Genomic DNA, 27120 nt, shown 5'->3' on the forward strand with positions numbered 1-27120 from the left:
GACCCAAGTGTTGAGCTTTCACCCAACAACAGCTCTCTAGTAAATCATATCATAGCTTTGTTGTTTTGTGCTCGTTCATTATCATAAAATAATAATCAGGTGAAATGAGGTCAGTGCCAACTCCAGGGGCAGTGACGCTGGCAAAGGCTAAATGAAATGTCACGCACACAAACATGAAAGAGTCGTGTGGCCTGTGTGGTAAGGCGTGGGGCAAATGGATACATGAGACTTTTGGAACAGCTGGGTACAAGGCTCTCTCTGATATCAAGACGAACCAAGGAAAGGAAATTGTAAATTAATTCCTAAAGACTTGAGTTGGTGCAATAGTCAGGGTAGTTTCACATCCTGTTCTATTCTGTGCACATTATGATTATGGGAAAAATATTATTTATCACATTTTTTCTGATCATACTTGATACCATGATTTTTTTTTTTTACTTTTACTTAAGTACTGTCAAGTTAACTCGTAGGCAGCATATACGTAAGATGATTTCACCATTTTGAGTTGTATTAATTGCACAGTTGTAGCCTACATTTTTAAAAGCCACTTGTTTTTGTTATTGGTTGAGGCAAAAATGTGCACATTCGTTGACATTAGCCATTTTCACACACCACCATTGGATACGGTATGGAAAATCTGAACAGTTCAAAAGCATATCTGTATCTTCAGAGTGGCTGTTACAGTGTTGTATCTGGAAACTCATCTCCAAGTCTTGACCTAGGCTTGGTCTGCACTGCCTTATCTGGAGGATTTTACCTATTGCATGTTTTGGGTTGATGGTGCATCCACCCAGACATGGTGAAAAACATTGCAAACTTGGAATACTATACACAGTAGTTCTGAGAAAATGAAATATGGATTTAGTGCTACAGTTTCCAAGACATCAGGTAAATACTGGATATTGCTTCTGAATTTAGACCTCAGTTTCATCAAATGGGATGCTAAGACAAATAGTAATATTGAACTAAGATGACTGTGCTGTTCTCATAACGATAAATGAAAACCTTCTCATTCTTTTCTAATTACAGATGAAAAATAGAACTGGATCTTGAGAACGTGTGACATGTGATTTTATTGGACTTTTCCAGTTAATTGTATGCACTGTTTGCATTTGTGAGACTAAAGGTAAATTGAGCTCCAAACTTCATTACAACAAAATGAAAGTCTATGGCAGGCGGGAGAAGGCGACATGGTGTAATTAAACCCAGGGCTGGGCGAGACTGGCACACAAAAGAACATGTCGGTCTAATAAAATAGTGAGAGGACCACTGAGCTAGAGTGTATGGTAACAGCATGGTAGGAACATTTAATCAGCATCAACCATCTATCACGGTGAGCGGGGGATTGATTGGATCAGAGGTACCTGGCGCTAACTCTGAAGAGCATGTTCTTCGCTGTTTTTCAGGCCGCTGTGTGTTTCCCATGGGGCTCAGACTGCAGAGTATAAGGCCAGCAAATGTCACAGTTGGTTAGCCACGCAAGTCAGTGCAAGGAGCTGATGAGAGTGGGTTTGAGATAATGGGGGAAGGAAATGTGATAAAAATACTATATCAGGGGATACTATTGGGATGACTGCAAAATATAAGAGCCCGGACAAAACGACGAGTCAGAAAGTAAATGTTTTAGCTACACAAACACCAACAATGGGTTCCATTTAGGTTCTACAAAGATTTAATGTCATACTGCAAAATGTAGGGCAAGAGCCAGTTTTCCTTTTTTTTTTATTATCTGTTTATTTGGTCGGGATAGTGCATGTTAATGAATTATACATGATATATACAGTACATGCCCCACTGCGGCACACAGTATTGACAGCAATCTCCCATCCAATAATAACCAGGCCCAACCCAGCTTAGATTCTGAGATCTGAAGAGATCAGGCATTCACAAGGTGGTATTGCTATTTCTATAATATGCAATAGGAAAATTTGAGATATTAAGGATATTAGAGATAGACTTGCTATATTACAACGCAAATGAACAACTAACTTCATTAATTATTATAGACCTGTAGAATGTTTTCATGCCTTACAAAAACAAAACAAAACATCATGCTTACTTCAATGGTTTGTTTTAACTCAAAATACAGACATATATAATGATAAAACCTGCTGCAGGGGAAGTGATTGATTATAATTATAAATGTGCAAAGCTGATGGCGGAGAGGCAGCTGAGCATTGACTGACAGGCCTTAGCTGCTTGATAAGGGTTCCTCCAGGTTGAGTCTTGTTCATTTAAAGGATTTTTTTTTCAGATATATCAGGCAATAATAATATGAAGTGGATTGTACAACAGCTCAATGATAAGACCTATAAGCTGGCTCTTTTCATGCTAAGCCGACTACTTTAATTAACGAACTAATTGCTTATTGACGATTATTTTAAAATCTGATTGCTGTAGGGTAACTAATTTGACACATGAATACAAGGTTACATGAACACGCTACAGGCTACTGACGACTACAGAAACAAAACAGTTCAATAACCATAAAGCAGAAAGGTAATTTTGACCATTGTATCGAGTCTGAGTGCATGAGATCGTCTGGTATGAATTCACGTACACTTATACCAATATGATGGAGCAGAGATAGGCCTATGAGCTAATCTTTCAGAAATTGATTCAGCAGTTGCATGAAGTTGATTTTAAAGTGCACCTTCAGAAGATGTATGCAATATTCATGTTAGAGCTCATTTTGCCTTTCCAGCAGTCAGCTTGAAACGTCTTTTTCTGGCATTTTGTATCATACTATTCCTTAATATTTAGAACCCAGATTTGGAAATAGTTTCTAATCCAAAAAAATAAATATATTGAATTAGTATTATTCACATTAAGGATAAAGAAAGTATTATTCACATTAAGGATAAATGTGTGTAAGTCCCTGAAGAACACTTTATATCAGACCTATAATGCATGTATGTTTACTCTACAGCACTACAGCACTGTTTCTCAAACGGCTGTGCATGTGCCACTGCCAAGATCCTTCTGGTGGTAGATAAGGTCCTCTACAGTTGTAATATTTGCTTAATTTAGACTTACTTTATTCGCTTTTTGGTCATTTCTTGGTAGAACTGCTGTAGCAAATGATGTAGTGCAATTTTAGACATGGTTCAGCACTACTTTAGACCTGGAATAGTCGATTGACCCAGTTAAAATCCGGTGGTTCTCGGAAAGTCAAATCTTTTCAAGGTGCTACTTGGTGTGAAAAGTTTGAGAATCACTGCACTACAAAGATCTGCTAAGAGAATAATGTTTGGATAATGGGTACATACTGATTTGAACAGGCGGATTACCTGAGGACTGCCACTGAACTTCAAACCCAGCAATAAACAGTGTGCGGAGGGTGTCATGGAAATCAAATGGGAGCAGCGTGGGGCTATGAAACATGTTGTGGAGCAGGATGTTTAGAGTCGATCCAGGTACTGACTGTTAGTGTGAATATGTCTCGTATAAGGACATTACTACTAATGCAAATGCAGTTTAAAGGGCAAAAAGCAGGAGATGAAGTGTATACTGTTGTATTAAGCCTGGAAAGGGTTTGTTGGATGTTTGTTCAGCCTCTCCTTCATTAGAATGTCCTTGACATTTTTTTTTTTTTCAGACGATGCATACTCCCTTAATCATCTCAGTTGAAGGGTTGCAAGCTTGAGGATTAGTTGTTTTGCTGAAATAAATATGAAAAAACACAGTTGAAAGAAACGTAAACATACCAAAAGCTTCTATTTGCATATTTTGTAGGATGTTTATTCCTGATTTTTTCTTTGCTGATTGGGTGGCTTGATGTTTGATTTAATAATAAACTATCGTAACATTCTTTGAAAATATATTCCATCTACCGTTTGTTGTGTCCTTAAGCTACAGTTTAAGTTTGAAGTATGTTACCTGTCCTAGACTGACCTCAACAATATGGACAAATGCTGTTTCACACATCACACCTCTGTATTCTACACAGCAACACTTCAAATAAAGCCCCAAGTGCTCATTCCTCTGCATTACTTCTTGGATTTAGAAAGCATTAAAAAGTAGTCTGACATTCTCTGGATTGAGTTCTCTTTAAGGTGCCATAGCATAAATGATGATTAAAAAAACCTCTTATAATTGCATTTGAGAGTTTCAAAGTGTTTCATTGTAGATTCAAATTCCTTGCAGAAAAAGACTAATCTGCCTCCTGCTCCTACCACTTTGATGATCTATTTGGAACACTTCTGGTAATAAAAAACAAAGTGGTAATTCTTAAGCATGACTAGACTAAAATTAACACAGTGCATCTGAGTGCTGTTATTTTGAAATTGATTCACCTCAATGAACTGGCACTCTTTGCATAGTGTGTGAGCTTTTTGTCCTCCTTGAACGTTTTGGTTGTGTGGAGATTGTTATAAGAAATTTGCACACAGGTCAGTGAGGGTAATTATAATGCCGACCACACAAGGCACAGGCAGCCTCAGGCATATTAATGAGGCACCTCCAACCTGCACATTTCTCCCTTATAGAGCTAGAGGCTTATTTATATTGTAAAAGACCTCCAGTGATTGATCTATGTTGGCATGTTGTCAAATCATTTGCTTGAAGAGATTTGAAGTAAAAGTCAAATGTAAAAGCAGTTGTGTTGTGCAACATTTGTGCCACTCTTTCTAATATACTATGTTGCTAAAACCACTTTTGATATTTTTTTGTTTAAATGCATTTATTTCTTACAAGGTCTCATTTGGAACCAGTGCTGTGATTCATTCTTGACCGTTCTTTAATTGATTTTCAAATCAAATAAGCTGCCAGTGACAAACTACTGCAATTTAAATTATTGATATTACCCCATTGACATTGTGTCCACTCCAGACTCCAGGACACCAATAGCTTTTGTGTAAATTGTTTTTCTTTTGGGAAAGTCTTTTAAAATAACACAAGGTTACAGCTGACTGCTCTGGGCACAGGGAGGTGAGTTGTATAACGGTGGTGTTCAGATGATTAGTTTGACAGTCTGTACAGGGAAGAGGTGTGATGGCCGTGTGGGGTCCTGCACCTGTGGTAATAATAGGCAGCAGGTGTCATAAGACTAGCCCAGATCTGTCCTTCTAGATCTGTAAGAGAAAGTGAGCAAGGTATTAGTATGAATAGACAAAGGAATACTGAACCATTATTCAAGTTGGTTTACAGTGTCTAATGTTGTCTTAATGTGCTAAAACATGTAAATAAGTATCAAACTGGAGACAAAGTGACCCAAAACCCCACTATTTTCATATTCCTTAATTAAAAATGGATATAAAGCATAATCTCTTTATATGGCAAAATCAGACAACATTTAAATTAAAAGCATTCACTTAAGGGCCTATGGGAAATGGTTTACCACAAAAGTCGATAAAGCTGCAAGAGAAACTCCCCATTTCAACACACTGGTTTTCAGTGAGGCTCAGTGGCTGTTTTGTTGCAATGGGACTAACCAGGAAAAGAAATGAGGTCATCTGAACCACCAACAAACACTAGACAGACTAAATTGACAACATTTATTAGTGCTACAAGGGATTCACCTGAATATAAACATTAAGGGCAGAGATGTTTGTTGATATTGCAAATGTCAATATCTTGAGGCACTGTAAGCTAACCATATATTGCCTTTATTAAGCTGCAGGTCTTTCAGTGGCTCACATAGGTCATCAGTGTGCTGTGTCCTGCCCAGTGGCCATTTTGAATCGCATTAGCCCCTCTGCTCTGTATACTGTACCTGCAGGACGCTATGCTTGGCGGGAACCAATGAGATGTGACAACACGCCTTGTAAATTGGGCTGGCCTCTAGCTCTTAACGCAGAGAGCAGTGCCATGACTGAGGTTAAAATGTTTTTTCTATGGAGCATTCGCTATGTGTATTGGTGCTTTATCATACCCACTGGATCCATTTAGATAAGTAGCTACAGTACCATCTGTAACATCTGTTATATAAGCATGTTGTATTTGTAATGTTACTCTTGCAAACAATACTTACTGTAATGTTATGTTTTCCTTTTTCATTTAACACCAAATATTCCTAAAATATGTGTTCTCTCCATTTTCTGTCCAGCAACCTCTGATCATCTAAAGATATGCAGGTAAATTGTTAGATTTGGTGAATGGGTGAATGTATTTTGTTATTTGGATTATTCCAATGATATGCATGGTATGCTGACAATCACAACAATGTACACAAATGTGCCTGTAAATATCTTTGTAGAAATTAATTATCACACAAAAAAGTGAATGGCATGTCAAATTAACAGAAAAAATGCAGATGATAATATCCTTATTTGAAAGATTTTAATGAGTGCTTTTTGCAGGCTTTTAAAGTTTTCAAAGTATACTTGATAATTTCATTTTGAGAATACTCAAGACAGAACTGGTGACAAAGGGCAGCCCTGTCAGAGTCCAACATGTACAGGAAATGTGAACGCAGCTCCTGTTCCGGTCATACAAGGACTGGTCAGCCTTTAGCAAAGGACCCTAGACCCCATACTCTCAGAGCACACCACACCAAAGGACACCTCAAGGGACACAGACAAATGCCTTCTCCAGATCCACAAAGAACTTGTGGACTGGTTGGGCAAACTCCCATGAACTTTTGAGAACCTGATGGAGAGTATAGAACTGGTACAGTGTTCTGAAAGTGGGACTAAAACCACACTGCTCCTCTTGAATCTGAGGTTTGACTGTCCATCAGATTCTCATTTCCAGTACCCTGGAATATACCTTACTGAGGAGGCTGAGCTGATTCCCCTGTAATTGGAACACACCCTTCTGGCCCCCCTTCTTAAACAGAGGGACCATCACCCTGGTCTGTCAGTCCAGAGGTACTGTCCCCAACTGCCTCACAATGTTACAGAGGTGTATCAGCCAAGACAGCCCCACAACATCGAGACACTTTCATATTCAGGACAGCTTTCATCCACCCTCAGAGCATTGCCATCACGGAGCTTGCCAGTCACCTCAGTGACCTTAGCCAGGGTGGTAGATAAATCCGCCTTTGAGACCTCAGTCTCTACTTCCACTTTGGAAGACATGATGGCGGAATTGAGGAGATCTTCAAAGTATTCCTTTCACTGTCCAACAACATCCCCAGTCGAGCTCAACAGCTCTCCACCCAAGGTGGCTAGAGCTTCCTTAGAGATAGGATGAGGAGCTCAGTCACATAGGGGCAGCTAGAAGTAGAGCTGCTGCTCATCCACATCAAGAGGATCCAGTTGCCCAGCTCAGGTATCTATTCCAGATGTCCCCTGGATGCCTCCCTGTGATGGTGTTTGGGCATGTCCCCTTGGGAGGAGGCCCCAGGGAAGACCCAGAACACATGGGAGGGACTGTCTTTCGGCTGGCCTGGGAAGGCTTTGGGGTACCACTGGAGGAGCGGGAGGAAGTGTCTGGGGTGAGAGAAGTGTCCCTGCTTAGAATCCTGCCCTCGTGGATGGATATATTCAAGACAACAATTTTAATAATCCAGTTTCTTCCTAATCCAGCAAATACCATCCATTTGTTGAAACACATGAAGACCTCTTGGGCATTGCCACCTAATAATTGCTGGTCCTGGTATTACAGTTCTTCTGCCACACCCTGCTGTGTATTACATGTAGATGGCTATTGTGAGCACTGCAGGAGCCACTGATTGGCATTATCTAAAGAATGTCTGCCCACACACATCGGAAGTGAAGACCAAGAGGAGGCAGTTAAACGGATTATACCTGATTTAAAAGAATGATAATACATGGACACACACACACACACACACACACACACACACACACACACACATACACTAGACTACATGTACATCCTATCTCTTGATGATGGCCCAAAGGAGGCTCAAAACAAAGTGAATCATGTCGTTGTGATTTGATAAGGATTGAGCAGTGTGGAGGGGCTCTCACTGGGTGCGGCGAATGGGGCCATATGGAGACAGGGACAGGAGACAGGGGGCGCCCCAATCTGCCAGCTGAGACTGTTTATGAGACGCTGTTAGCACAGACACACCTGATCCTCCGGCCCATCACCTAATCACCATCTTTACGCTTCCTGTGGAGCCTGTTATAAGTTACATTATGATATATATGTGTGGCCACTGTTACCATGGAAACAATGAGGGGACAATATGTTCAAACTGCTACACAATCAATAATGAAAGTATGTTCTCTGTGTGTCCTTTTCATCATAACCCAGCAAGACTTGTTCTTATTAGACTGCAGGGTGGGGAAGTGCCTTTCAGCAAAATGTTCTTAGGTTCAATTCCCATCAGTGGACCCAGCATTTTATGTGGAGTTTGCATGTTTTCTCTAAGTCTGCACTCTGATGCCCTGCTTTACCCCACCACTGCACCTGACCAGTGTTCCCAGCAGCATTATGGGTCAAATGCAGAGAACAACTGCTCAGGCTGGCTAATAGTCACATCGTGTAGCATAAAAAATTGGGATAATTGATCATTGTCAGCTGTGTTTTGATGTTAGCTACATTTGATAAATATATTTTATTGACATTTTACAGCTTTTTTGCATTCATTTCCTACGTATCATGTGTTTGAAACAGTTTCAGGATAAGGGACATGCTCAATATTCATTATCAATATCAATACCATAATGATAATAAAAATATTTTTCAGACAATGTAAAATGTAACTTTCAACACAACATTATAGTAGTTTCTTTAATATAATCCACTGGTCTTATACTAGATATGATGCAAATCAAGACCTTTCCAAAATAATTATCTGAAACGGTCCAATTATGTCCTATTAGGATAATGTGTATTTTCCAGTAGCAATAGTTCTTACACAGGGGTAAAAGAGAGATTGGATTGTATTAGTATCATTATAAGGCATACTAATGTCTATTCCTCACGCTCCTGTTAATATTGTCTTTTACAGTTTTTCTGAGTAGGCTGTAGTGCGCTGACATGATTCTATTGTGTTAACCCAAAACATTTCACTGCACATTTTGCAGTAATCTGTTCAGACAACACCTTCCTCTGACATTTGCACTGGATAGAAAATGTCAGATTATCTCCCCCTCAAATGTTATTGTCATATTGTTAAATTCAATCCAGCGTGTAAGTCTTAGGTTGTTGCTGGTTGTTATATGTCCACAGCTCTTAAAAACAAGCACAAAGCTGCAGTATGTTTTAGGAGCAGGGCAGATGATGAGACAGAGCTGCTGTGATTGGGACTCAGTGCTGTGAACAAGGAGAAATTGACAACTCTGTGTGGGCTGTTATTAAAGAAAATGGACAGTGGACAATTATGTAGCCATTGTGTCCATCCTCTTTTATTTATCATGTACAACACTGTGAAAGGAGGTGTGAAACTTTAATACAAATTACAACAAAACAAATAACCATCAGTGAGGAGGCCTGTGCTTTATAAATGACACAGTCAGGTTTTAATGTCTAATTTCCTCATACATACATACGTACATATATATATATATATATATATACACATACACACATACACAAATACCCACGAAGCCGACAAACGGAATTATAGACAGAATTATTAATTTATTAAATTATAGAAGATAAATTAATCAAGTAAAAAAAAAGACTAAAAAAGGGAGGGTGGGGGTAATCGCAGCATAAAAAGATTGATGACAATTTTATTGTTACTAAAATTGTTATTTTGTCTTATTAAGAACTATTTAACAGTGCAATATTACTCTAATGAACATAACAATACACACTTGATTGATAATTTCCACTTAACACACAAAATGCATTCCTCCAAAGCCATAACCCAGCTTCAAACCACATTCTTCTATTTCCTGCACAGCTCTGCCATGCACAGTATTTTTGTCACATATGTATTTTTGTCGCATATGTGTAGCTGGCTTTTTATTGCTATCTTCAATACAATATTATTTTATTGGCCAAGGACATAGCCACAATCCTACACAGACATGTAATCTCACTCACAGCAGGGTGCAGGGTCCACATCAGCGGCAGTTTAATGCAAATATTCAGGCCTAAAAATATGAATGTTTTCTTTAGATTTTTATTTATGAATGGTGCTTACTCATTTCCTTATTTATGTCTGATGTAGTGGTATCACAATACAAAAAATTCAAACCCATTTCGATACTAATGAATAGGCTTGATATTCAGTACTGATTTCAATACCAAATTTGTCATTTAAAAAAATGCTCTTTTTTAATAATAGATCATTTTCAACACATATGTACTAATGACACATACAAAAGTACATATGAGTACTTTCTGTATGTGTATGATACAAGTATTGTAGTACGTAATTCAAGTTGTGGCACAGCCTGTCTCATTCAGATCACCAAAGCCTTTATTCTTTCAAATTATTTCACAGCTTTTCACTTGCCTGATTGTGAATTTGTAATGTTGTCAGATCTGGTGGGGAAGCCTGGTGCACAAATGGCCACTTGGCAAAAGTTGTCCAAAACACCACTCTAGTAAGTTATCATCATGTATTTCAGAGACTTTGATGGTTGTTTGTGTGGTTCATTGCCTTTACATTGTTGCCCTTCTGGGCTTACATGTGTCCCGTGGTCTCACTGTAGGCGACCTGCTGATTATGAAAGGTGTCCTCATATAACACTTGTTCTAGTCTGAGCACCTGGGGAGCTGCAGCCATATCAACACAGAACTTGCAGCATTAAAGAAATCCTGCACAACGGTTCATACTAATTTAAAAAGAGTCTAGTTGTTAATTGGATGATCTTCAAGGGAATGATGAAAGTCAAGCCACTCATGAGTTACAGGAGGTCAAAAGAGCTATACTTCCACCTCTTCTTCTCCTGTTTTAAATGCATGTACTCTTTTTTGTTTAGAGGGCAACATTAAGATACTTACATATCAATTTAAAACACTACTTTTATTGCAAAAAGAAAATATGTTATATAGTACAGAATTGAGCAAAATGTTTTGAATGTTTGTTCATCTCTCCTGTTTGAAAATTACATTTGCTGTGTTTTATCTCATATCCTGTAATAGTAATATTATTGAGGAAACAAAATGTTCTATCAAACAGTTGCCTGGAGCAGCTGTCAACAATGAAAAATGAATTTGCTTTTTACAGGAAAGAGAGGATAGTGTTTCTAGAGATTCAAATGGCCTCAGGCTGAAGAAACGACACAGAAATCTCACCTTGCATACTGACAAATGTGAAATTAAATGTACTATATTTGCACAACTGCAGTACTGACATGTGCATTTTTACTACAGGCACAGTATATATAAATGTTCAGCTTACTTTATTAACACTTTTTATATTTTCTCATAATCACATTTCCTTGTTGATGCAACTTCAAGGTGATGTCCAATGTGCTGTAACTGTATTTATATAAATAGAAGTCTGTCCATTTAGTCTCTATACACAAACTATATCATATACACTGGACTTTAATTTGGTCTGAAGCTGGACAGTAAACGTCTACTTGACAATATGATTTAATAAATGATCTCTGTGTTCATAAAGTCATATGGGGTGATTCAGTGCTCCTCTGTTTAATGCAGCTCTGTACTCAAACCCAGACAATTTCCCCACCTACTGGTCAGCCTCCGTCAGGCTCTGAGTGAGTGACAGGCAGATTTAACCAGTCACAGTGAATAATGAACTCTCAGCAGCAGATAGCTTTAGTTTCATCCTAACAGCATTATAAAATTGAATATACATAAAATAGACCTCATGATATAAAAACCCTGACTATATTTCACCTTTGTAAAAGTTTGAGGGTGCACGGGCCTGTTGGAAATGAATGGCGTTCTAACACATCATTGTTAGTTCTTTTGGCATCGCTGGAGTAAATAAAACATTTCATGGCTTGCTGCTGTTTTGCTCCCTAATGAATGTAGCAGATTGACTCATTAGCTACTATGCTATAGTCAATTATACTAACAGACAAACTTATGTTTTACTTATTCGTCATTATTTGTTGAAGTTGTAGTGCATTTAGTGCAATTATTCACCCTTCATTACCACATTCACTGAAGGAGCTGAAGAAACCATGGTTGCCAATCTGTGATAGCAGCCACTCCAGCCATGCTTAAACACACTGCATTGAATCTTCAATGATCCACAGCTATTAGACAACCACTCAAAAATGTTAACCATGATCTCATTAATTGCATCTCAAATCCTATTTTCAGTAACACCTCAGTGATCAACTCCGTGTCCACAAGGAACACAGAAAGAACACCAAACCAAACAAGTTAGAATTATCCAATTGAAAACACGTCCTGTATGTTCCTATATGGTTTGCAGTGAGGGCTTAAAAGCATGTATCCAGAGGGGAGAAGAGATGAAACGAGTTATGGTGAGTCATGTCCCCAAGTGTCTCTGTGTCATGGTCCATCACCTCTCCATCTGCCCCCTTCACCCCCACCATTCCCACCACCAACAGGAACAGACCACATCCGGGCAGCTCTACACTCGCACAGAAGAAAGCAGGAGATAGAGACGGTAAACAGGTGTGATTGGCAAGACAGCAGCAGTGATGGGAATGACAGAACAGACAGGCCAAGTGAGATTCAATCAGAGAGAGAGAGAGACGGGTGGGTGGGGAGGTAAATTAATAAGGAAACACAAAAGTACAATGGGAACTATCACCTGACCAAGAGCAAGGACAAAATAAGAGTGTCGCTGTTACTTATTATTAAAATATTCTGACACTACTTTTATTACTAATATTTCTAATCCTCCATACTACTTCTACATTGGCAATTATTTCATTATGTGCGGACAAAACCAGCTATATTTTTATGTAAATGCCACAGATTACCTCCATGTTACGAAGAGAAGTGGGGTCTCCTTACGCTTCGATGATGTGCTAGTTTATTTGTGTTCAAAAGGTTTGGAGTGGTTAGGAGGTGGACGGATAATGGGACAGAGAACAGTGTACTGCCTCTTCTGTGCTAGTCTCTCACTATAATTATCATTGGAATAAAAGGAAAACAGCTTGTTCACTACCCCTCCTATCAATACCTCCTCGACATCAGAAGTAGGGGCGATTTATTCAAATGATCCCAAATATTTTCTGTTTAACTAGGATGCTTCTCACTCATTCGGTTTGTCATTACATCGGTGCTACGTGCTGGGTATAAATTAACCTCTAGTTATTTTAATCAGGCTTCTTGTCTCAACGAGCGATCGCAGCAGAAAGTGGAAATTAGGGAAGGTGAGAAAAAGCTGTGTAGGAAGAGTGTCTATTTTTGTCACATGGTGCTGTTAAATCACTTCTGTTACCTAAGAGTAGCAGGTGTATTTAGCATTCTCTTGTGGTGCTATCATGTATACTGCAACTCTTTTTCAAATGTTCATGCTTTTTATACAAATGGGGGCCCAGACAGATATTTATCATTTTTTGCAAAGATCTAGTTTCATCACGTAGCAATAACATGAAGTTAGATAAGAGAACACGAAAAAAAGAACAAGAAAATACAAATATGCAATCAAGATAAATAACTATTAAAATACTATTTAATCTAACTAGAGTATTAGAAATATATAAACATCTTCCTCAATCCACTCCTGCTGTTTTGTTTGACAGTAACAAGCCCCTTTTTTACTTTCTGTAGTGTCTTTACAGTAGAACAAAGTTACTGTATAGCAAACTGTATCATCATCAGCGTCTGAGTGTTAGCAGTGCACATACATTTTCTGGTCCTCTGTGTGTTGTACTTAGTCCTGATTTCTTCCTGATTGTAGCGCACAGCCCTGTACTGAAAATCAAAGCTGACTTACTGCTTTTTGACTGTGTTTTATGTATCAGCGTTTATTATACAGAATATAGTGCCTATAAATCATCACAAGTTAAATCACTTTCTCGAAATCTAAAGTGTACAGGTTTGCAAACAGCTGTTACTTTGAATGCTGTTTTTATGCACTGGATCAGTTAAAAAGCCACATCTATTTTGTATGATATTGGCACATTATTTATTTAGTTCTCACCACATGTTCTCACACATCTGTCTGATTTGAAACCGCTTTTTATCTTTATTCCACCATAAACACTGTGATTCCACATCCCTACAGGCCCCATTAAAGTTTGATTTTACCTTATCTGGGCAGTGAAGTAAACTGTTTCACTAGCAGCACAGACCACAGAGGAGTTGCACAAAACAATAAGAGTGAGGAGCTCTGGATGTGGCTGTGGGAAATCAGGCTTGTCTCTGGGGACAGAATGCTGCAGGCTGCTCCAGGTGCAGTGCCAAAGCACCAGTCATGTTCATGTGCACATGCCTCCATAATCTCATCCACACACAGAGGAGGAGAACCTAGAACTGGTACTGGAGGGACAGGGCTAGAGCTAGTGTACATCCCTGACCGTATGTCACCTAACATTTTCATATCTTTGTTTGGGGGTTTTGTTTCAGCTGGTCTAGTATTTTGAGCAAGTTGTTCCCAAATAATAAAACATGAGTATATGTTTAGAATGAGTGTTTTAGGTAGATTATATTTTTAGCACATGTCATGTATATTTCTAATGACATAAACTAAAGTGAAATATGGTCATTCTGAGTTCAGCTGTTTAGCAGTAGTCATATTTTCCTAGAAATACCTCATAACTGCTATGTACATGCCCTGATGAAGTAATTTTCACAATCACATTCCTAATCTTTGTATTTATTTATTGAGTTGACGGTATTGACAAAGTGCTTACTAAATGTGATTTCTTGAAGGTCAGATCTTATTTCTAGACAGAGATGTTATGTTTTGGTGTTGATAACTAAATTTGTTTTAGATTATTTAAATCCACTGATAAATCACAGTTAATTTGATTATTTATTTCAGTTTTACCTCCAGTCTTTATATAGATTATTGTACCTACTCAGAGCACTTTATTTCATTGCTAAAGCTGCAGATCTATAGTAAAGCACCCTCCTGCTAACACTGAGGATCCTCTGAGCTCTCCTCCCTCCACAGCACCCGATACACTCTACACACTTTTGTATTCCCTCTTTGTCTTTTAAAAGCCAAGCAGAAGGCTGCCATCATTACCGGATTGATTAACTCTAAACTGGCCCAGTGTGGCTAACAGCGAGAGAAAACCCAATGGACTCAAGTGAACTTTCCAAAGAGGCACTTGTCAGGAAACCTCCCTGAGGTGAGCCCTGGGTGCTGCCACTGAGCCTAAATGCCAGGACCCCCACTTTACGACAAGATGCTAATACACAGCACACTACACACCCATTTATTACATAAGTACGCTTTCTTCAATTTGTCATTTTCTGGTAACATTTTAGGGATGTATTTGCATTTGTGTAAGACTTTGTGTTTATCTAGAAACAACACAATTGTAAAGAGACCATGTGGTATTTTTTACTATTATAGGATGCTGAAGAAGAGAGATCATTTTGATATTCCACAGCTTTTATGAAGTGATGCAGGTCAGTACAGGTTAACACTTCCAAGTCAGCCAAACATGATGTGGAAAAATTAAATATAAGTGGCAAAGTGTTGGACTTTACATATTATTTTACTGCATAATTGTTTTTGGATTTCTAGATTGAATTTTTTTTTAGTTATTAATGTCAATAATACCTTGTCACTCTGGTTTACAAATTCAAACCAGGAAATGATATTGCTCTGGATGTGAGCACATGTTGATCCTATTTTCAACTTTACCACTGAGGTTTTATCAGACGTTTGGCTTGTACACAACAAAGACCAGTGAACCATAAGCAGTCTTTAGTCACTCTGTCATCGCGACAAGATCAGTGTGTCGGCACAGAAGAGCTCTATTATCCTCCCTTAAACTAGTGCACACCCTTGGATTAAATTGGGTCACAGTTTATTGTCCCAAGCACAAAGTCTGTCCATGTGTTCATTATGGTCTCGTGCATTTCACAGAATCTTCTAGAGCTTCCTGGTGAAAATGAACAAAGCATTGTAGGATGTAACCTAATGAAAAATACAAACATGCATACAGCGGCATCAGCTGCCTGCATCGATAGCATACAAACACATTTCTACTCCCTCCATTGTTTTTCATTGGAGTTTTGTGGCATGGTGTGACTGTGCAATTATGAGACTAATTAAATCCATTGTAGTGTGTAACAAAAGATACAAAGGTAGACGATAATTGGGTATTGGGAAAAGATCTTGTCTCTGTGTTTCTAATGTCACAAGTTAACACCATTTACTTGGTACTTTCTTGGGCTGCTCATTCTAAACCAATTATATGAGTAAATAAAACCCCTGTAATACTAGACCACACTGGTTTATGCCTCAGCAACAATACCAATGGCATATTCAATCATTTCTTTTTAGCAGTCATTCTTACATCACCCTTTGAATCAGGCTGTTGTACTGTACAAAGCCACTAGATGTCTGTAGTGTAATAGCCAATATGCATCGCTTCCACAACTTTTCTTTACTTGGCTTACATGTGTTAGCAGAAGTTTACATCATAGTTTAATGTAGTGAAAGTTTTCATTTATCTTTATTTATGCAAGGAGAGCCAAATGAGAGTACTCAGACTCTCTTTCTTCATGGTTGCCGTGTTAAAATACAGTTTAAAAACAAGAGCAAGAACAAATAACTACATACGTCAATTTAAAACATTAAAAATATGTGCAGGTATGATTATAAATGCATTTGCAACACCAATGTGTTCAGTTTTGCTTGTCTATGAAATTGATTCACTTTTAATTCAGTTTTTTTCCCTCCATTTCAGTTCTAGTGCAACCAGTTTTTAGACACAATCATCAAATCTTACACTATTTTTTATCAACATAACGTTACAAGAGAAAGTTAATAAGCAATTTTGTAATGTATTATTTCCATCGCTTCAATTTAATATCATGTCTTGGATTGCATTACAAAAAAATCTGGTTGTCACTCTAGTATTTTTATTGATATAGTTAATTAATGTTAACTTTGAAATTTGACCTCTTCCTACTTGCTTTTGGTTGAAAGTTGACATATCTTTCAAATGATATCTACTATCTTTGCTACGATAAGAAGTACTCACCACCAGATGATTTTTTTATTGTGCTGTCAACATTTGCTATTTTGAAGTTTTTACTTACCATCTGCAGTTCCTTCTTAGACTTGTTAAGAATGATTTGTACTAGAATTATTAGTACAAACTGTTCTAATATTTCTAGACACATGTGGGTTCTTACACTCATGAACAGAATGAATATGGGTTATAATGATGCAAAATGGGTCTATTTATATCCTTACAGTGCTTTGATTGATAGTTGAGAGGGAGTAGTGAGAAAGACTGCTGTTTTGGCCACCCACAATATTACAAGAATATAACAAGTATAAGTGAAAGCCTCAGAATAAGAACAAGGTGATAGTTTGACTGTGGTTAAAATGAATCCTATATTTTGTGAGAATATTGTAAGTGCTTTGTGGCTAGTTACATATTAAACATCATTCAGACTTGTTGTTCTAAACCAGTGTGTTCTTGTGTGTTGCAGTAAAGGGGAGGCTGCAGCCATAGAGACAGAGCTGCTGAAGGACTACAGGTTTGGACAGCAGCAGCTCATAGAGATCTGGGGACAGGCCTGCGCCCTCGCCATCACCAAGGTCAGTGCATCTGTCTTTCAGGTTTGAGCAGGTTTTTCCTTTGAGATGAAAACAGCAAAAAGGGCAACACAAATTCATATATTTGCAATAATTATTTGCTTGGATAGTTGGATGTTGGATTACAGTTAAGAAGTGTTGTTATAAAAATATAATTGACACTAAAAGACTAAACCAAAAGCCAAAACATTTTAATATAAATGAAAATATTACATGGAGTTACATTGTATCAGGAATAATATTTAAACTAAAATGTAAACCTTTATAATTAATTCAAAATATCACATTATATGTAACATTATTTGACTTTTGCTGCAGTATCTTTTTTGCATTTTGTAGCTGAACTTAAAAACTGGTTTTCATCTGAGCCAAACTGAAATATTTGCAGTTGGTTTTCAGATTTGGATTGTGGCTGTATAAATGGAACCATTGTGAACAAAATACTTTCAGCCCTGGTTCATGTTGGTTGACTTAACCTTTTGTATGAAAACAGAAAAGTTATTTTTAGAGAGTTTTTTCTCTTTCTTTCTTTCTTTTTTTTTTTTTACTTTTCCATCACGTCGGTAAAGCATGTGCCTTCCAGTATACAGGTTTATATGAAACATTTCATCCTTGCGCCTCATTTTGGCCAGCTGTGCATATCATCTTAGCTCCCATGATTTATAATTTTTGTTTTTCCAAAGATTACACAGTGAAAACTGCCAGTTGGACTGGGCAAGATGACAGAAGATTAGTCATAATTTTTCCCCCACAAAATGATCAATCACGATTTTCAATTCAATGTCATTTTGTCTATTTCAATATTAATCATTATATAAAAAGTTCAATTTCCTCCTCCATTCCTGGCTGACCCCTCAACGCACATACACAAAAAGACACACACTTATCATTGATGAATAGAAATGACCGAATAGATTAAAATTTTATTCATTCCACAACCCTAACACCCAGTCATCAACAGATCTGTTATCGATGGTAAACACTCGTTGGACCACACCTGCTGCCAATTATACTCACCTCATTTGCTCTAACTAAACAGTTCCTATTTGTAAAAAGGCCCTAACATCCACTTCCTAAACATTTGAGGTCATCGCTACTAGGACACAACAAACTTCATCAAAACCATGTCCCAAAGGATTTGAAAGTACTACTCTGGGATTGATCAGGCTGGGATAGCAGACTACTCGCTTGGTTTTAGTGCCACTCTGGTTTCCTCTGAGAGCCCTTCAAGTGGCTGTGATGGCGGACATGACACGTGAGACCCTACTCAGCGGCAGTGAGAAAGAGCTAAGGAGAGACGGAGAAAGCCATCAGACACACACGTCAATAAAACACTCACTGATGAAGAGCACAGATGGACAGACAGGACTCAAGAGCCCAAATGGACAAGGCAGATGCAGCAATAACTCCACGGCACCCTTCATTACACAGTCCAAATGATATCAGCTAATATGTTTATAGGTGGCATTTTCACAATTCATTGGCTTCACTATTATATAACATTATTTTGCATTAGCGCTGATCATCTCACCAAGCAAACTGTATCGCCATGATAACAAAAAGGCAACAACTTAGAAAATACTGTTCTCTGTGTTTGTGTCAAAAGTTCCACAGCTCACATCCTTTATGTGCTTATTGCAACAACAATAAAGAACAGGTAGTTTTGCTAAAAGTCTGAATTATTATTATGTGACCTCAGGTGTTTTGACTGATAAACTAATGTTCCAGTCCTCTAATCGTATTGACTTCAATGTAAGTACCAAGAGCTGATAAAAGTTATGTTATCCTCAAGATACTTTTAAAAATCCCACATTACGTACAAATGCAACAGCATGACATACCCAGACAGGGCTCGTAAGAAAAGCACGGGGGCTTACAGTGGACTAGCATTCACAAGGCGCTAATGTAGAAGTAGTTTATCTGCTGTGTAATCACCCCCTGAGGTAAGGCAGGCTTTACAAGGTGTTAATATCAGTGTGGGCTTTTCCAGGATTTGAATACAGCTCTCAGAGGTGAAAAATGAACAAATGTTGTTTTAAATAGAGCATGTTTCAGTGTGAGATTTCGTCATTATTGCGTGTGTGTGACACCTACAAGTAAAAAAAAAAATAGTTGTAGGAATAACATGGCTTCACAATGTAGTTACTTATCAACAGCCTCAAACAAAACAAAACAAAATGTCATAGTTATGTTTATTAAAGGTACATTACATAGCTTTTCTGGTGAAGGGACCGTCACCTGCTTGTCTCCATAAAGATGTTAATGATTTGTCTGGAATGTTCCACAGTATATTTAACTTGTATTATAAAATGTATTTATTTCCATGGAGACCAGATACCGGTACATGTCATATCTGTGGAGAGGCTGCCCAACTCACAGTAAAATGTGTGCTTTTTAAGTTATTTTTCAGCAATTAAAACAACTGTAAATCAGTAAAAGCAAAATGGGTATGTTATACTGTTAAACATTCCAGGCAGAGCCACATCTCCATGGAGACACACAGTTGGCGGAGCCTCCACCTCAAAAGTTACATAGTGCACCTATAGCTTTTACAAGTAATCATCAAGGCTAGGCACCTTTTTAACAACAAAAACAACAAATATACAAAATACAAGACAAAATATTGTTTACAATGTTCCCATTGGCTTTAAAATGGTTTGCACTTACATTTGCTACAGCAAATACATGTGGCATGATTTAATAGCAGTTTGGTCAGCCAATCAGAATAAAGGATTTAGCTTACAGGAGAAACCACATAATTTTGAACCAGTGTCAGTCTGTACAGTCTATACAGATACTATCAACAGCAGTTCAGCCAAATGGAAAATAGAGTAGCTTAGCACAGGTGACTGACAGAATGGCAGTAGAGGATTACCTCCACCACATCCACTTCCTCTTTAAACATTATGATTACCTAAACAGCATGTCCTCTTCCCTGGACGTGGTGGGCTCCTGCTCTGCCCACAGCCCCCATGCCCTGCTACCGCTGACATGTGGTGGCCCCATGACATCACTGCTATTTAGGGAAAATTACAGTTAGCTTACAAGAGGATGCAGACAGTATGTTAGCACTGAACTCAGTACTGGCACGCGCTTTGACTCCAAATATACCACAGAGACAAACGCTTATTCATTTAGCGGTACTGGGACCCCTCAGCTGCCAGTCAGATTATAGGTTTTCAGTAAGTGATCTGTAGTGCAGGCTGCAGTGGTCCAGACATGAGCCTGTGTGGGGCTATCAGTCTTTTCAACACCTGACTGTGCACAAGGGAGGTTTTTGTTACAGCAGCAGCAGACTCCACAGCCTATTATTATTATTATTATTATTATTATTATTATTATTATTATTATTATTATTATTATTATTATTATTATTATTATTATTATTATTATTATTATTATTATTATTATTATTATTATTATCATCATCATCACTACCACTACATTCACACTACTGTTAGTTCTACTCTCACCACTAACTACTAGGCCTATGTTGCTACTTGTATTGTCACAATTCTAAAATTACATTTTTAGGTAGGATATACATTTCAAACAAAATAATTGCATTATTATAATGTGATATTACAAGTTTTGATGTAGATCAAGACCATTCAAAAACTATTCAGGACAGGTCAAATTTTGCCTTATTCATGTGAATATGCTCAATGAGCTCTAACTTTACTATTGATTAGTATTTTGGTACTTACTTTTTTGAAAACACCAGTTATTACTGCTAATGGACCATCAAATCCCAAACCTTCAATGTAACCCCGGTTCTTTGAAAACAGAGTGAGGTGTTTTACTATCCTTTCACTTCTAAAACTGAAAAACTTCAATGTAATGAGCTATTTTTAAGTTAAATATTGTTTCTTTTTTATGATATCATAAAATGTGCACATTTAAAATGAAACTGAATATGTAGCTCTACCACATTTCTGCCACACAGTAGTGAATTTGCAGCAGCCCTACTATAACCCCCTCTAGTCTCTATTTATTCTGTTAGGATCCTGCTCATATTTGTCAGTCTGGGTCTGTATTTTCAGACTGATTAGAGGTGAAAGCTCTTGTGCCTGAACCATTTATTTCAAAGAGCCATCTCCTTCGAGTTCCTATTACAATCAACACAGCTGTATTTGTGAAGTGTGAAGGGGCCACAGCGGCTCTTCTAACATTACACTGCTCAAATGGTGCACTACTATTGGAAAAAAGTGTTGTATTTGCGTTTCCATAACCTAACCTATTCACGCTCCGAAATATTGCACCAGTACCAGTCTTAAGATGGATTGGACCAGCATTTCCCACAGCAAAATGTCAGGACTCGTGCTGTTTTGTGGGCACCAGGATTTATTGTAAATAGGTTCACATTGCAACATGTTGTACTTATTATCCCAAAGTCAGATTCGTCATATTGGCCTGAGAGAAACCTGGGCAGAATCAAATACATGTAGAACTTATATTGTGTTTTCCATATCTTACATAGAGTGTTCAATTTGATTACGACCAACGCTGGTGAAATGATCAATATGGATCAATATGATCTCAATAGTGTTTCATCAAACCTTGAGCGAGCAATGGACTGGCAGAGTGGTTAGTATTCTAGTTTTCAAAGATTAATCCATCTTTCTGTTCAAGTCACATGTGCTCTTTGTCAATCAAGAGTTTCCTTCCTTTGCACCCCCATTAAATTCTGACACTGAGGAAAAAGAAAAGGAAAGAAGAAATGATAAATTACTCTGAGATAAAAGGAAACTTTACATAGCACTTCCAACATCCAAACTTTTAGAAGCCTGTCTACAACCTACTGAAAGAATTTTGCAGTTAATTAATGAATTAAATTAAATCACAGAGTAGAGGTCCATCACATATTGTTCTGCTGTTTGAAACTTTCTCAGACTTATCAGTTGTCGACCACATGGACCTGGAGCCTCATTACTTATGGAAATGAACATCTTTGGCCTGCTTTTATGTCTCTCATCTCAGCTCTCTCAAACCCTCTCTCTGTTCAATATGATTATGTAATATATATGTGCTGCTTAAGCCCATAGTGCCCATAACTCTTCATCTCATTCACAAGAGTAGATGGTTGAGCTCTTATGCAAGTCTCCCTGTACGATTACTGCTGTTAATGTGCTTTTAGATGCACTGGATTCAATTATACAGCACAGGAACAGCCTGTTTATCCATGTGACGTTAATACATTAGCAAAAGTGAAAATAGAGCTGTTTTATGCAAGAGCCAGACAGAAAAGGTATTATCATATCCACAACACATCATTTAGTTTATGGCACATTGTAAAATTGATGCTAAATAGTGTACAGTTACAGCCTGTAATAACACATAGTAGGAACTAACTCAGCTAATAAAAGGTTAGGCCTCCCATTTGGACTATAGCAGTTATAGCTTTAATATATGTTAATGGTACTCACAATTATAACTGTATGAGGCAGCGTACTCAGCATTTTAGACAAATGTGAAAAATGTAGGTATCTGTACTCCCATCCATCCATTTTCTTCCGCTTATTCGGGGCCGCGGGGGCAGCAGTCTAAGCAGGAACTCCAAGACTTCCCTCACCCCGGACACGTCCTCCAGCTCCTCCGGTGGGACTCCAAGGTGTTCCCAGGCCAGCCAAGAGACATAGTCCCTCCAGCGTGTCCTGGGTTTTTCCCGGGGGCCTCCTCCCGGTGGGACATCTGTACTTTTCTTAAGTAAACTTTAAAATGAATACTTTACTTTTACTTCACTACATTTGAGAGCAGGTATCTGTATTTATTATTATCGTCTGAGACCTGCTGAGGGGTTTATTTTTAACACATTCATAATTTGAACAAACAAAATTATACAAAAAAGAGCAGTTAGAAAGAAAATCAATTAAATTGTCGAACAAATCCAGCACAAATCTTCATCAAAATCACTACATTTGAAGTCTCAAAATAAGTACATAAAGGGGCACTTTAATATTTTTACTTAAGTAGACTTTTTCATGTGATACTTCTACATTTACTTGAGATTTTTTTTTGCTCTGGTATTTGTACTTTTACTTAAGTAAAAAAAAAAAAAGGATTCTTCCACCACTGCTCAGTCCTTGTTGTCCTATGCAGATCACTCTGACCTATGTCATCAGAGGTTATAATACTCCCTACAATGGAAGCATGGACAGACTTAAAGGGACAGTGCCACCACTCTTCTTGTCTCTGGGTCTTGTACTAATGGTAAATAAATTAAAACCTGGCCATCCAGAGTCACCTCTATTTACAATATTTGGGCTTCATGAATTATTTCTACAGAAGACACAGATTGGTACTGACATTTTTGCAAGACATTTAGTTCTGTCTGTAAATGTTCAGGATGATTAAATGATAGGATGTTCGTCATACTTTGGATATGGTCATGAGCAAATGAATCACATGAAAGAAGTGTGGTCTGTATCTGGCTCCATATATGCTCCACATAGAGCGATATTATTCAAATCTTTATGTAACTCAAAGGCATGATCTATGTTCTTTCAGCTGAATGTCAAAAGTCATCTTAATTTTAGTCCCGTGGACGTCTTATCCTGCAGTGACTTTACGCCCTCTATAATTAGTAAATGCTTCAGTGTAATGTTTGAGCTGCCATCTCAACTGTAAGTGTCAGACTGTATTTATGGCACTTATAAAACTCAGCTAATTGCTGTTACGACTGGTGTTTTGACACGCTTTTATTGGGCTGTAATTGGGCAGGATAACTCTCATCATTTCAAAATGTGTCCTGTGGCTTAAAGAAATTATGCCGTGACCTTTAGAGATGGAAAAGTAGTTTCAAACGATGCTCTAGGCCTCCTGAAATTTAAGACATTTTATGACTTATTTTTCTAGAATCTATACAGTTTCACAGTTGCAGAAATGTAAGCTAATTTTAAAACTGCAAGTATTTTTCTAATATTAACATTATTTATATATATATAACTGGTACTATGAGTATTACATCACAATACTAAATCAATAATAAATCATTTGAATGCTCTGAACAAAAAGGAAATATTTCATCATTTCAATATAAAACAGTTGCTTAATTGGGATGTTATAATTTGACAATGCTAATAATCTTATATATCTTTCCATATATTGAAGGCCTTTACCACTATAGTCTAATCTGACATACTGCAGTGAATGTGTTACCATAGTGATAGCCTATAGTTATGATAGTCAGGCTCTGCAGGTGGATATCTGTTTAAAATAGTGTGGAGTGATTTACTGGGTTTTGTGCTTTCCGCAAACACAGCCCATGCCAACAGCTCGGAGCAGACAGAAAAGTGGGCTATATACAGAAGCATCCCGTGGTGAGGACATCGGCATTTTTCCACCAGTGCGAGGCCTATTTTAATGACACTGGAGCGTTTCCTATAGACAGCAGTAATGATGCCATTTCCACCTCTGTCTGGCACGTTTGGCATGTGGCAGTCTGGACACACACAGTAAGGAAAAGCCCTCAAACCAACTAGGTTCTCTGGAATAAAAATAAGAGTTCTGCTGTTTAATCTGAACTCAGCCGACCACTTGTTATTGCTGTGTTTGAAATGTTCCATGGTAGGGCACTGAACTTCTCTATACCCCGATGGAGACAAGCAACTGGCAAAGCTACAGGTTAGATCAGTGGAGAGGTGAGCCCACACTCCAAGCAAAGCAAAAAACTTTTCATGGAAACAAGCAGGTGTCCATCATAAAAGTTACATAGTGCACTGGTAAATAGTAACTAAATTTTAAAGCAGTTTAAAGCTGTGTCTTTGTATGGAGCAATAGATTCTTCAGAAATTTATAGAAAAAAGTATTGTGGTATTTGTCTATATTTTAACACCTTCTCCAGTCCACTCTAAACCTCTTTCTCCTCTCTCCCTCAGGCTTATCCTCTGAGCTCGCTATCGAAGAAGCAGCCAACGGTCCTGGTGATTTGTGGCCCAGATCAAAATGGCTCCATCGGCCTGGTTTGTGCCAGACACCTGCGCATATTTGTGAGTAAACCGCTAGAAAAGCAGAGAGAGCTGATCACAGCCATTGACCACAGCTTGAGATGTTACGAAAGGGCTATCTTGGAGCGCCGCATGGAAGTGCGGGTTGGCTCAAGAAACAGTGGCATCAAGTCAAATGTCCTAAGTGATTTCACAGTGAACCTTCTAGATTATAGCTCAGTTTCGTAAAGTAAAGATAAATGACCGTGCCAATTCACTGACAAACTTAAAAGCTACTTAACTTAAAAGTAACTTTTCATATTGAGGGTCCTATTTGTGTGCATGGAGATGTTATTGCTCTGTCTGGAATGTTCCAAAATATGGCAATAAATTAATATGTCTAGCATTTCAGCTGCAAGTTAATGCTCAAAAATACCTTGAAAAACATGCAATCATACTGTCAGTGGGGTTTCTTTTCCACAAATCGTACTTGTAACTTGGCCTCATCTGCTTGTCTCTCTGAAGCTAGATACATTTAATTCTGTACAGTGGAACATTCCAGGCAAAGTATTGACCTTATTCGGCCCACTCACTTTTGCCTCTAAATGCTCCTAAACCACTCTTTTTGTGGTGGCACTTCCAGTTAAGCGGGAGTCCCATTCATTTTAATTCAGAATTTGGGGTAAATTTTTGCTGCTAAAATGTGATATAAAGCAGGCTCATTTGTGTAAAATGTTCAATGTTCATACACATGTGTTCTTTTTATATTATTTCATCTGGCATCTCTGCTGTCCATGTTGCTTCCGTTAAACGTGCATGATAATAATATGTTAACTTCTCACAGCTGAGATGCCCAAAGCTTTAATGATTCTTGGATTGAACATCTGATACACTCTTGTACCAAACAGTGTGTCGTATCTGTCATGAATAGGCTATAAAAATAGACTATTAAAAAAACTCAAATTGGCTAAACCTATGGTATTATTCCACACCAGTGTAATTTATTGCTTAGTGTTATGGTGCACTATGGATGACAAAAACACATTGGGAAAAATACGACAGCTTGAATCAAAGTTGAAAACAGTCGTAAATCACAGCTGTCCAGTGTCACTAAAAGGGAAAAACTGTCTTGAAAAGTCTTGCTGGTTTCTTTGCACTCTCCTCCTTTGAGATCACATTTCATAGGAGCTCCTGTTGACACCACAGAAAACCGTTATCATATTTCCCTCTCTGTATGGACTCTTAGTCATGATATTATTCCATACGTTTCACTGTTAAAACCATGTGCATCTTATTCCCAGCTTTTCTTGATACAGCATTATGTCATTTCCCTGCTGTGTGCCCCCTTCTGGCCACATGCTGATTGACAAATTGCCTTTGGAGCCACAGCTTTTCTGTCTTGATACATTAGACATGGTGTAAACTGTATTTGTTTAGACATTACAGTCAGATTCTTCAGTTTTCTGCTCCAGACAATGACTTTATCGGGAAGAGGAAACGTTGGATCTTTGCTTTAGAGGGGAATGCATTGCTACACTTTACCATATGCGACTGACACAGTAGATTTACAAACTTAGCTTAGTTTATATTGAAACCATGGGGCGGGAGGTCTGACTGGGCTGGCCGGCTTATAGTGAGGTCAAGGATGAGCTCAGAAGGCAATATTTCACTTCTCAAATTCAGCCATGTTTATAA

The 27120-nt window shown here is 38.0% G+C and overlaps 1 protein-coding gene across 2 annotated transcripts in view; it reads left to right on the plus strand.

The window, feature by feature from the left end:
• The window catches only part of yjefn3 (YjeF N-terminal domain containing 3), a 51834-nt gene that overhangs the window by 18338 nt on the left and 6376 nt on the right, over positions 1 to 27120 (plus strand). For both annotated transcript variants that reach the window (XM_033991960.2, XM_055221457.1), the window contains exons 3-4: positions 17395 to 17503; positions 25378 to 25488. In XM_033991960.2, coding sequence (XP_033847851.1) covers positions 17395 to 17503; positions 25378 to 25488 — 220 coding nt within the window. The remainder of the gene's footprint in view (positions 1 to 17394; positions 17504 to 25377; positions 25489 to 27120) is intronic.

The sequence above is a fragment of the Periophthalmus magnuspinnatus genome, chromosome 4, assembly GCF_009829125.3.
Source record: "Periophthalmus magnuspinnatus isolate fPerMag1 chromosome 4, fPerMag1.2.pri, whole genome shotgun sequence".
NCBI lineage: Eukaryota > Metazoa > Chordata > Actinopteri > Gobiiformes > Gobiidae > Periophthalmus > Periophthalmus magnuspinnatus.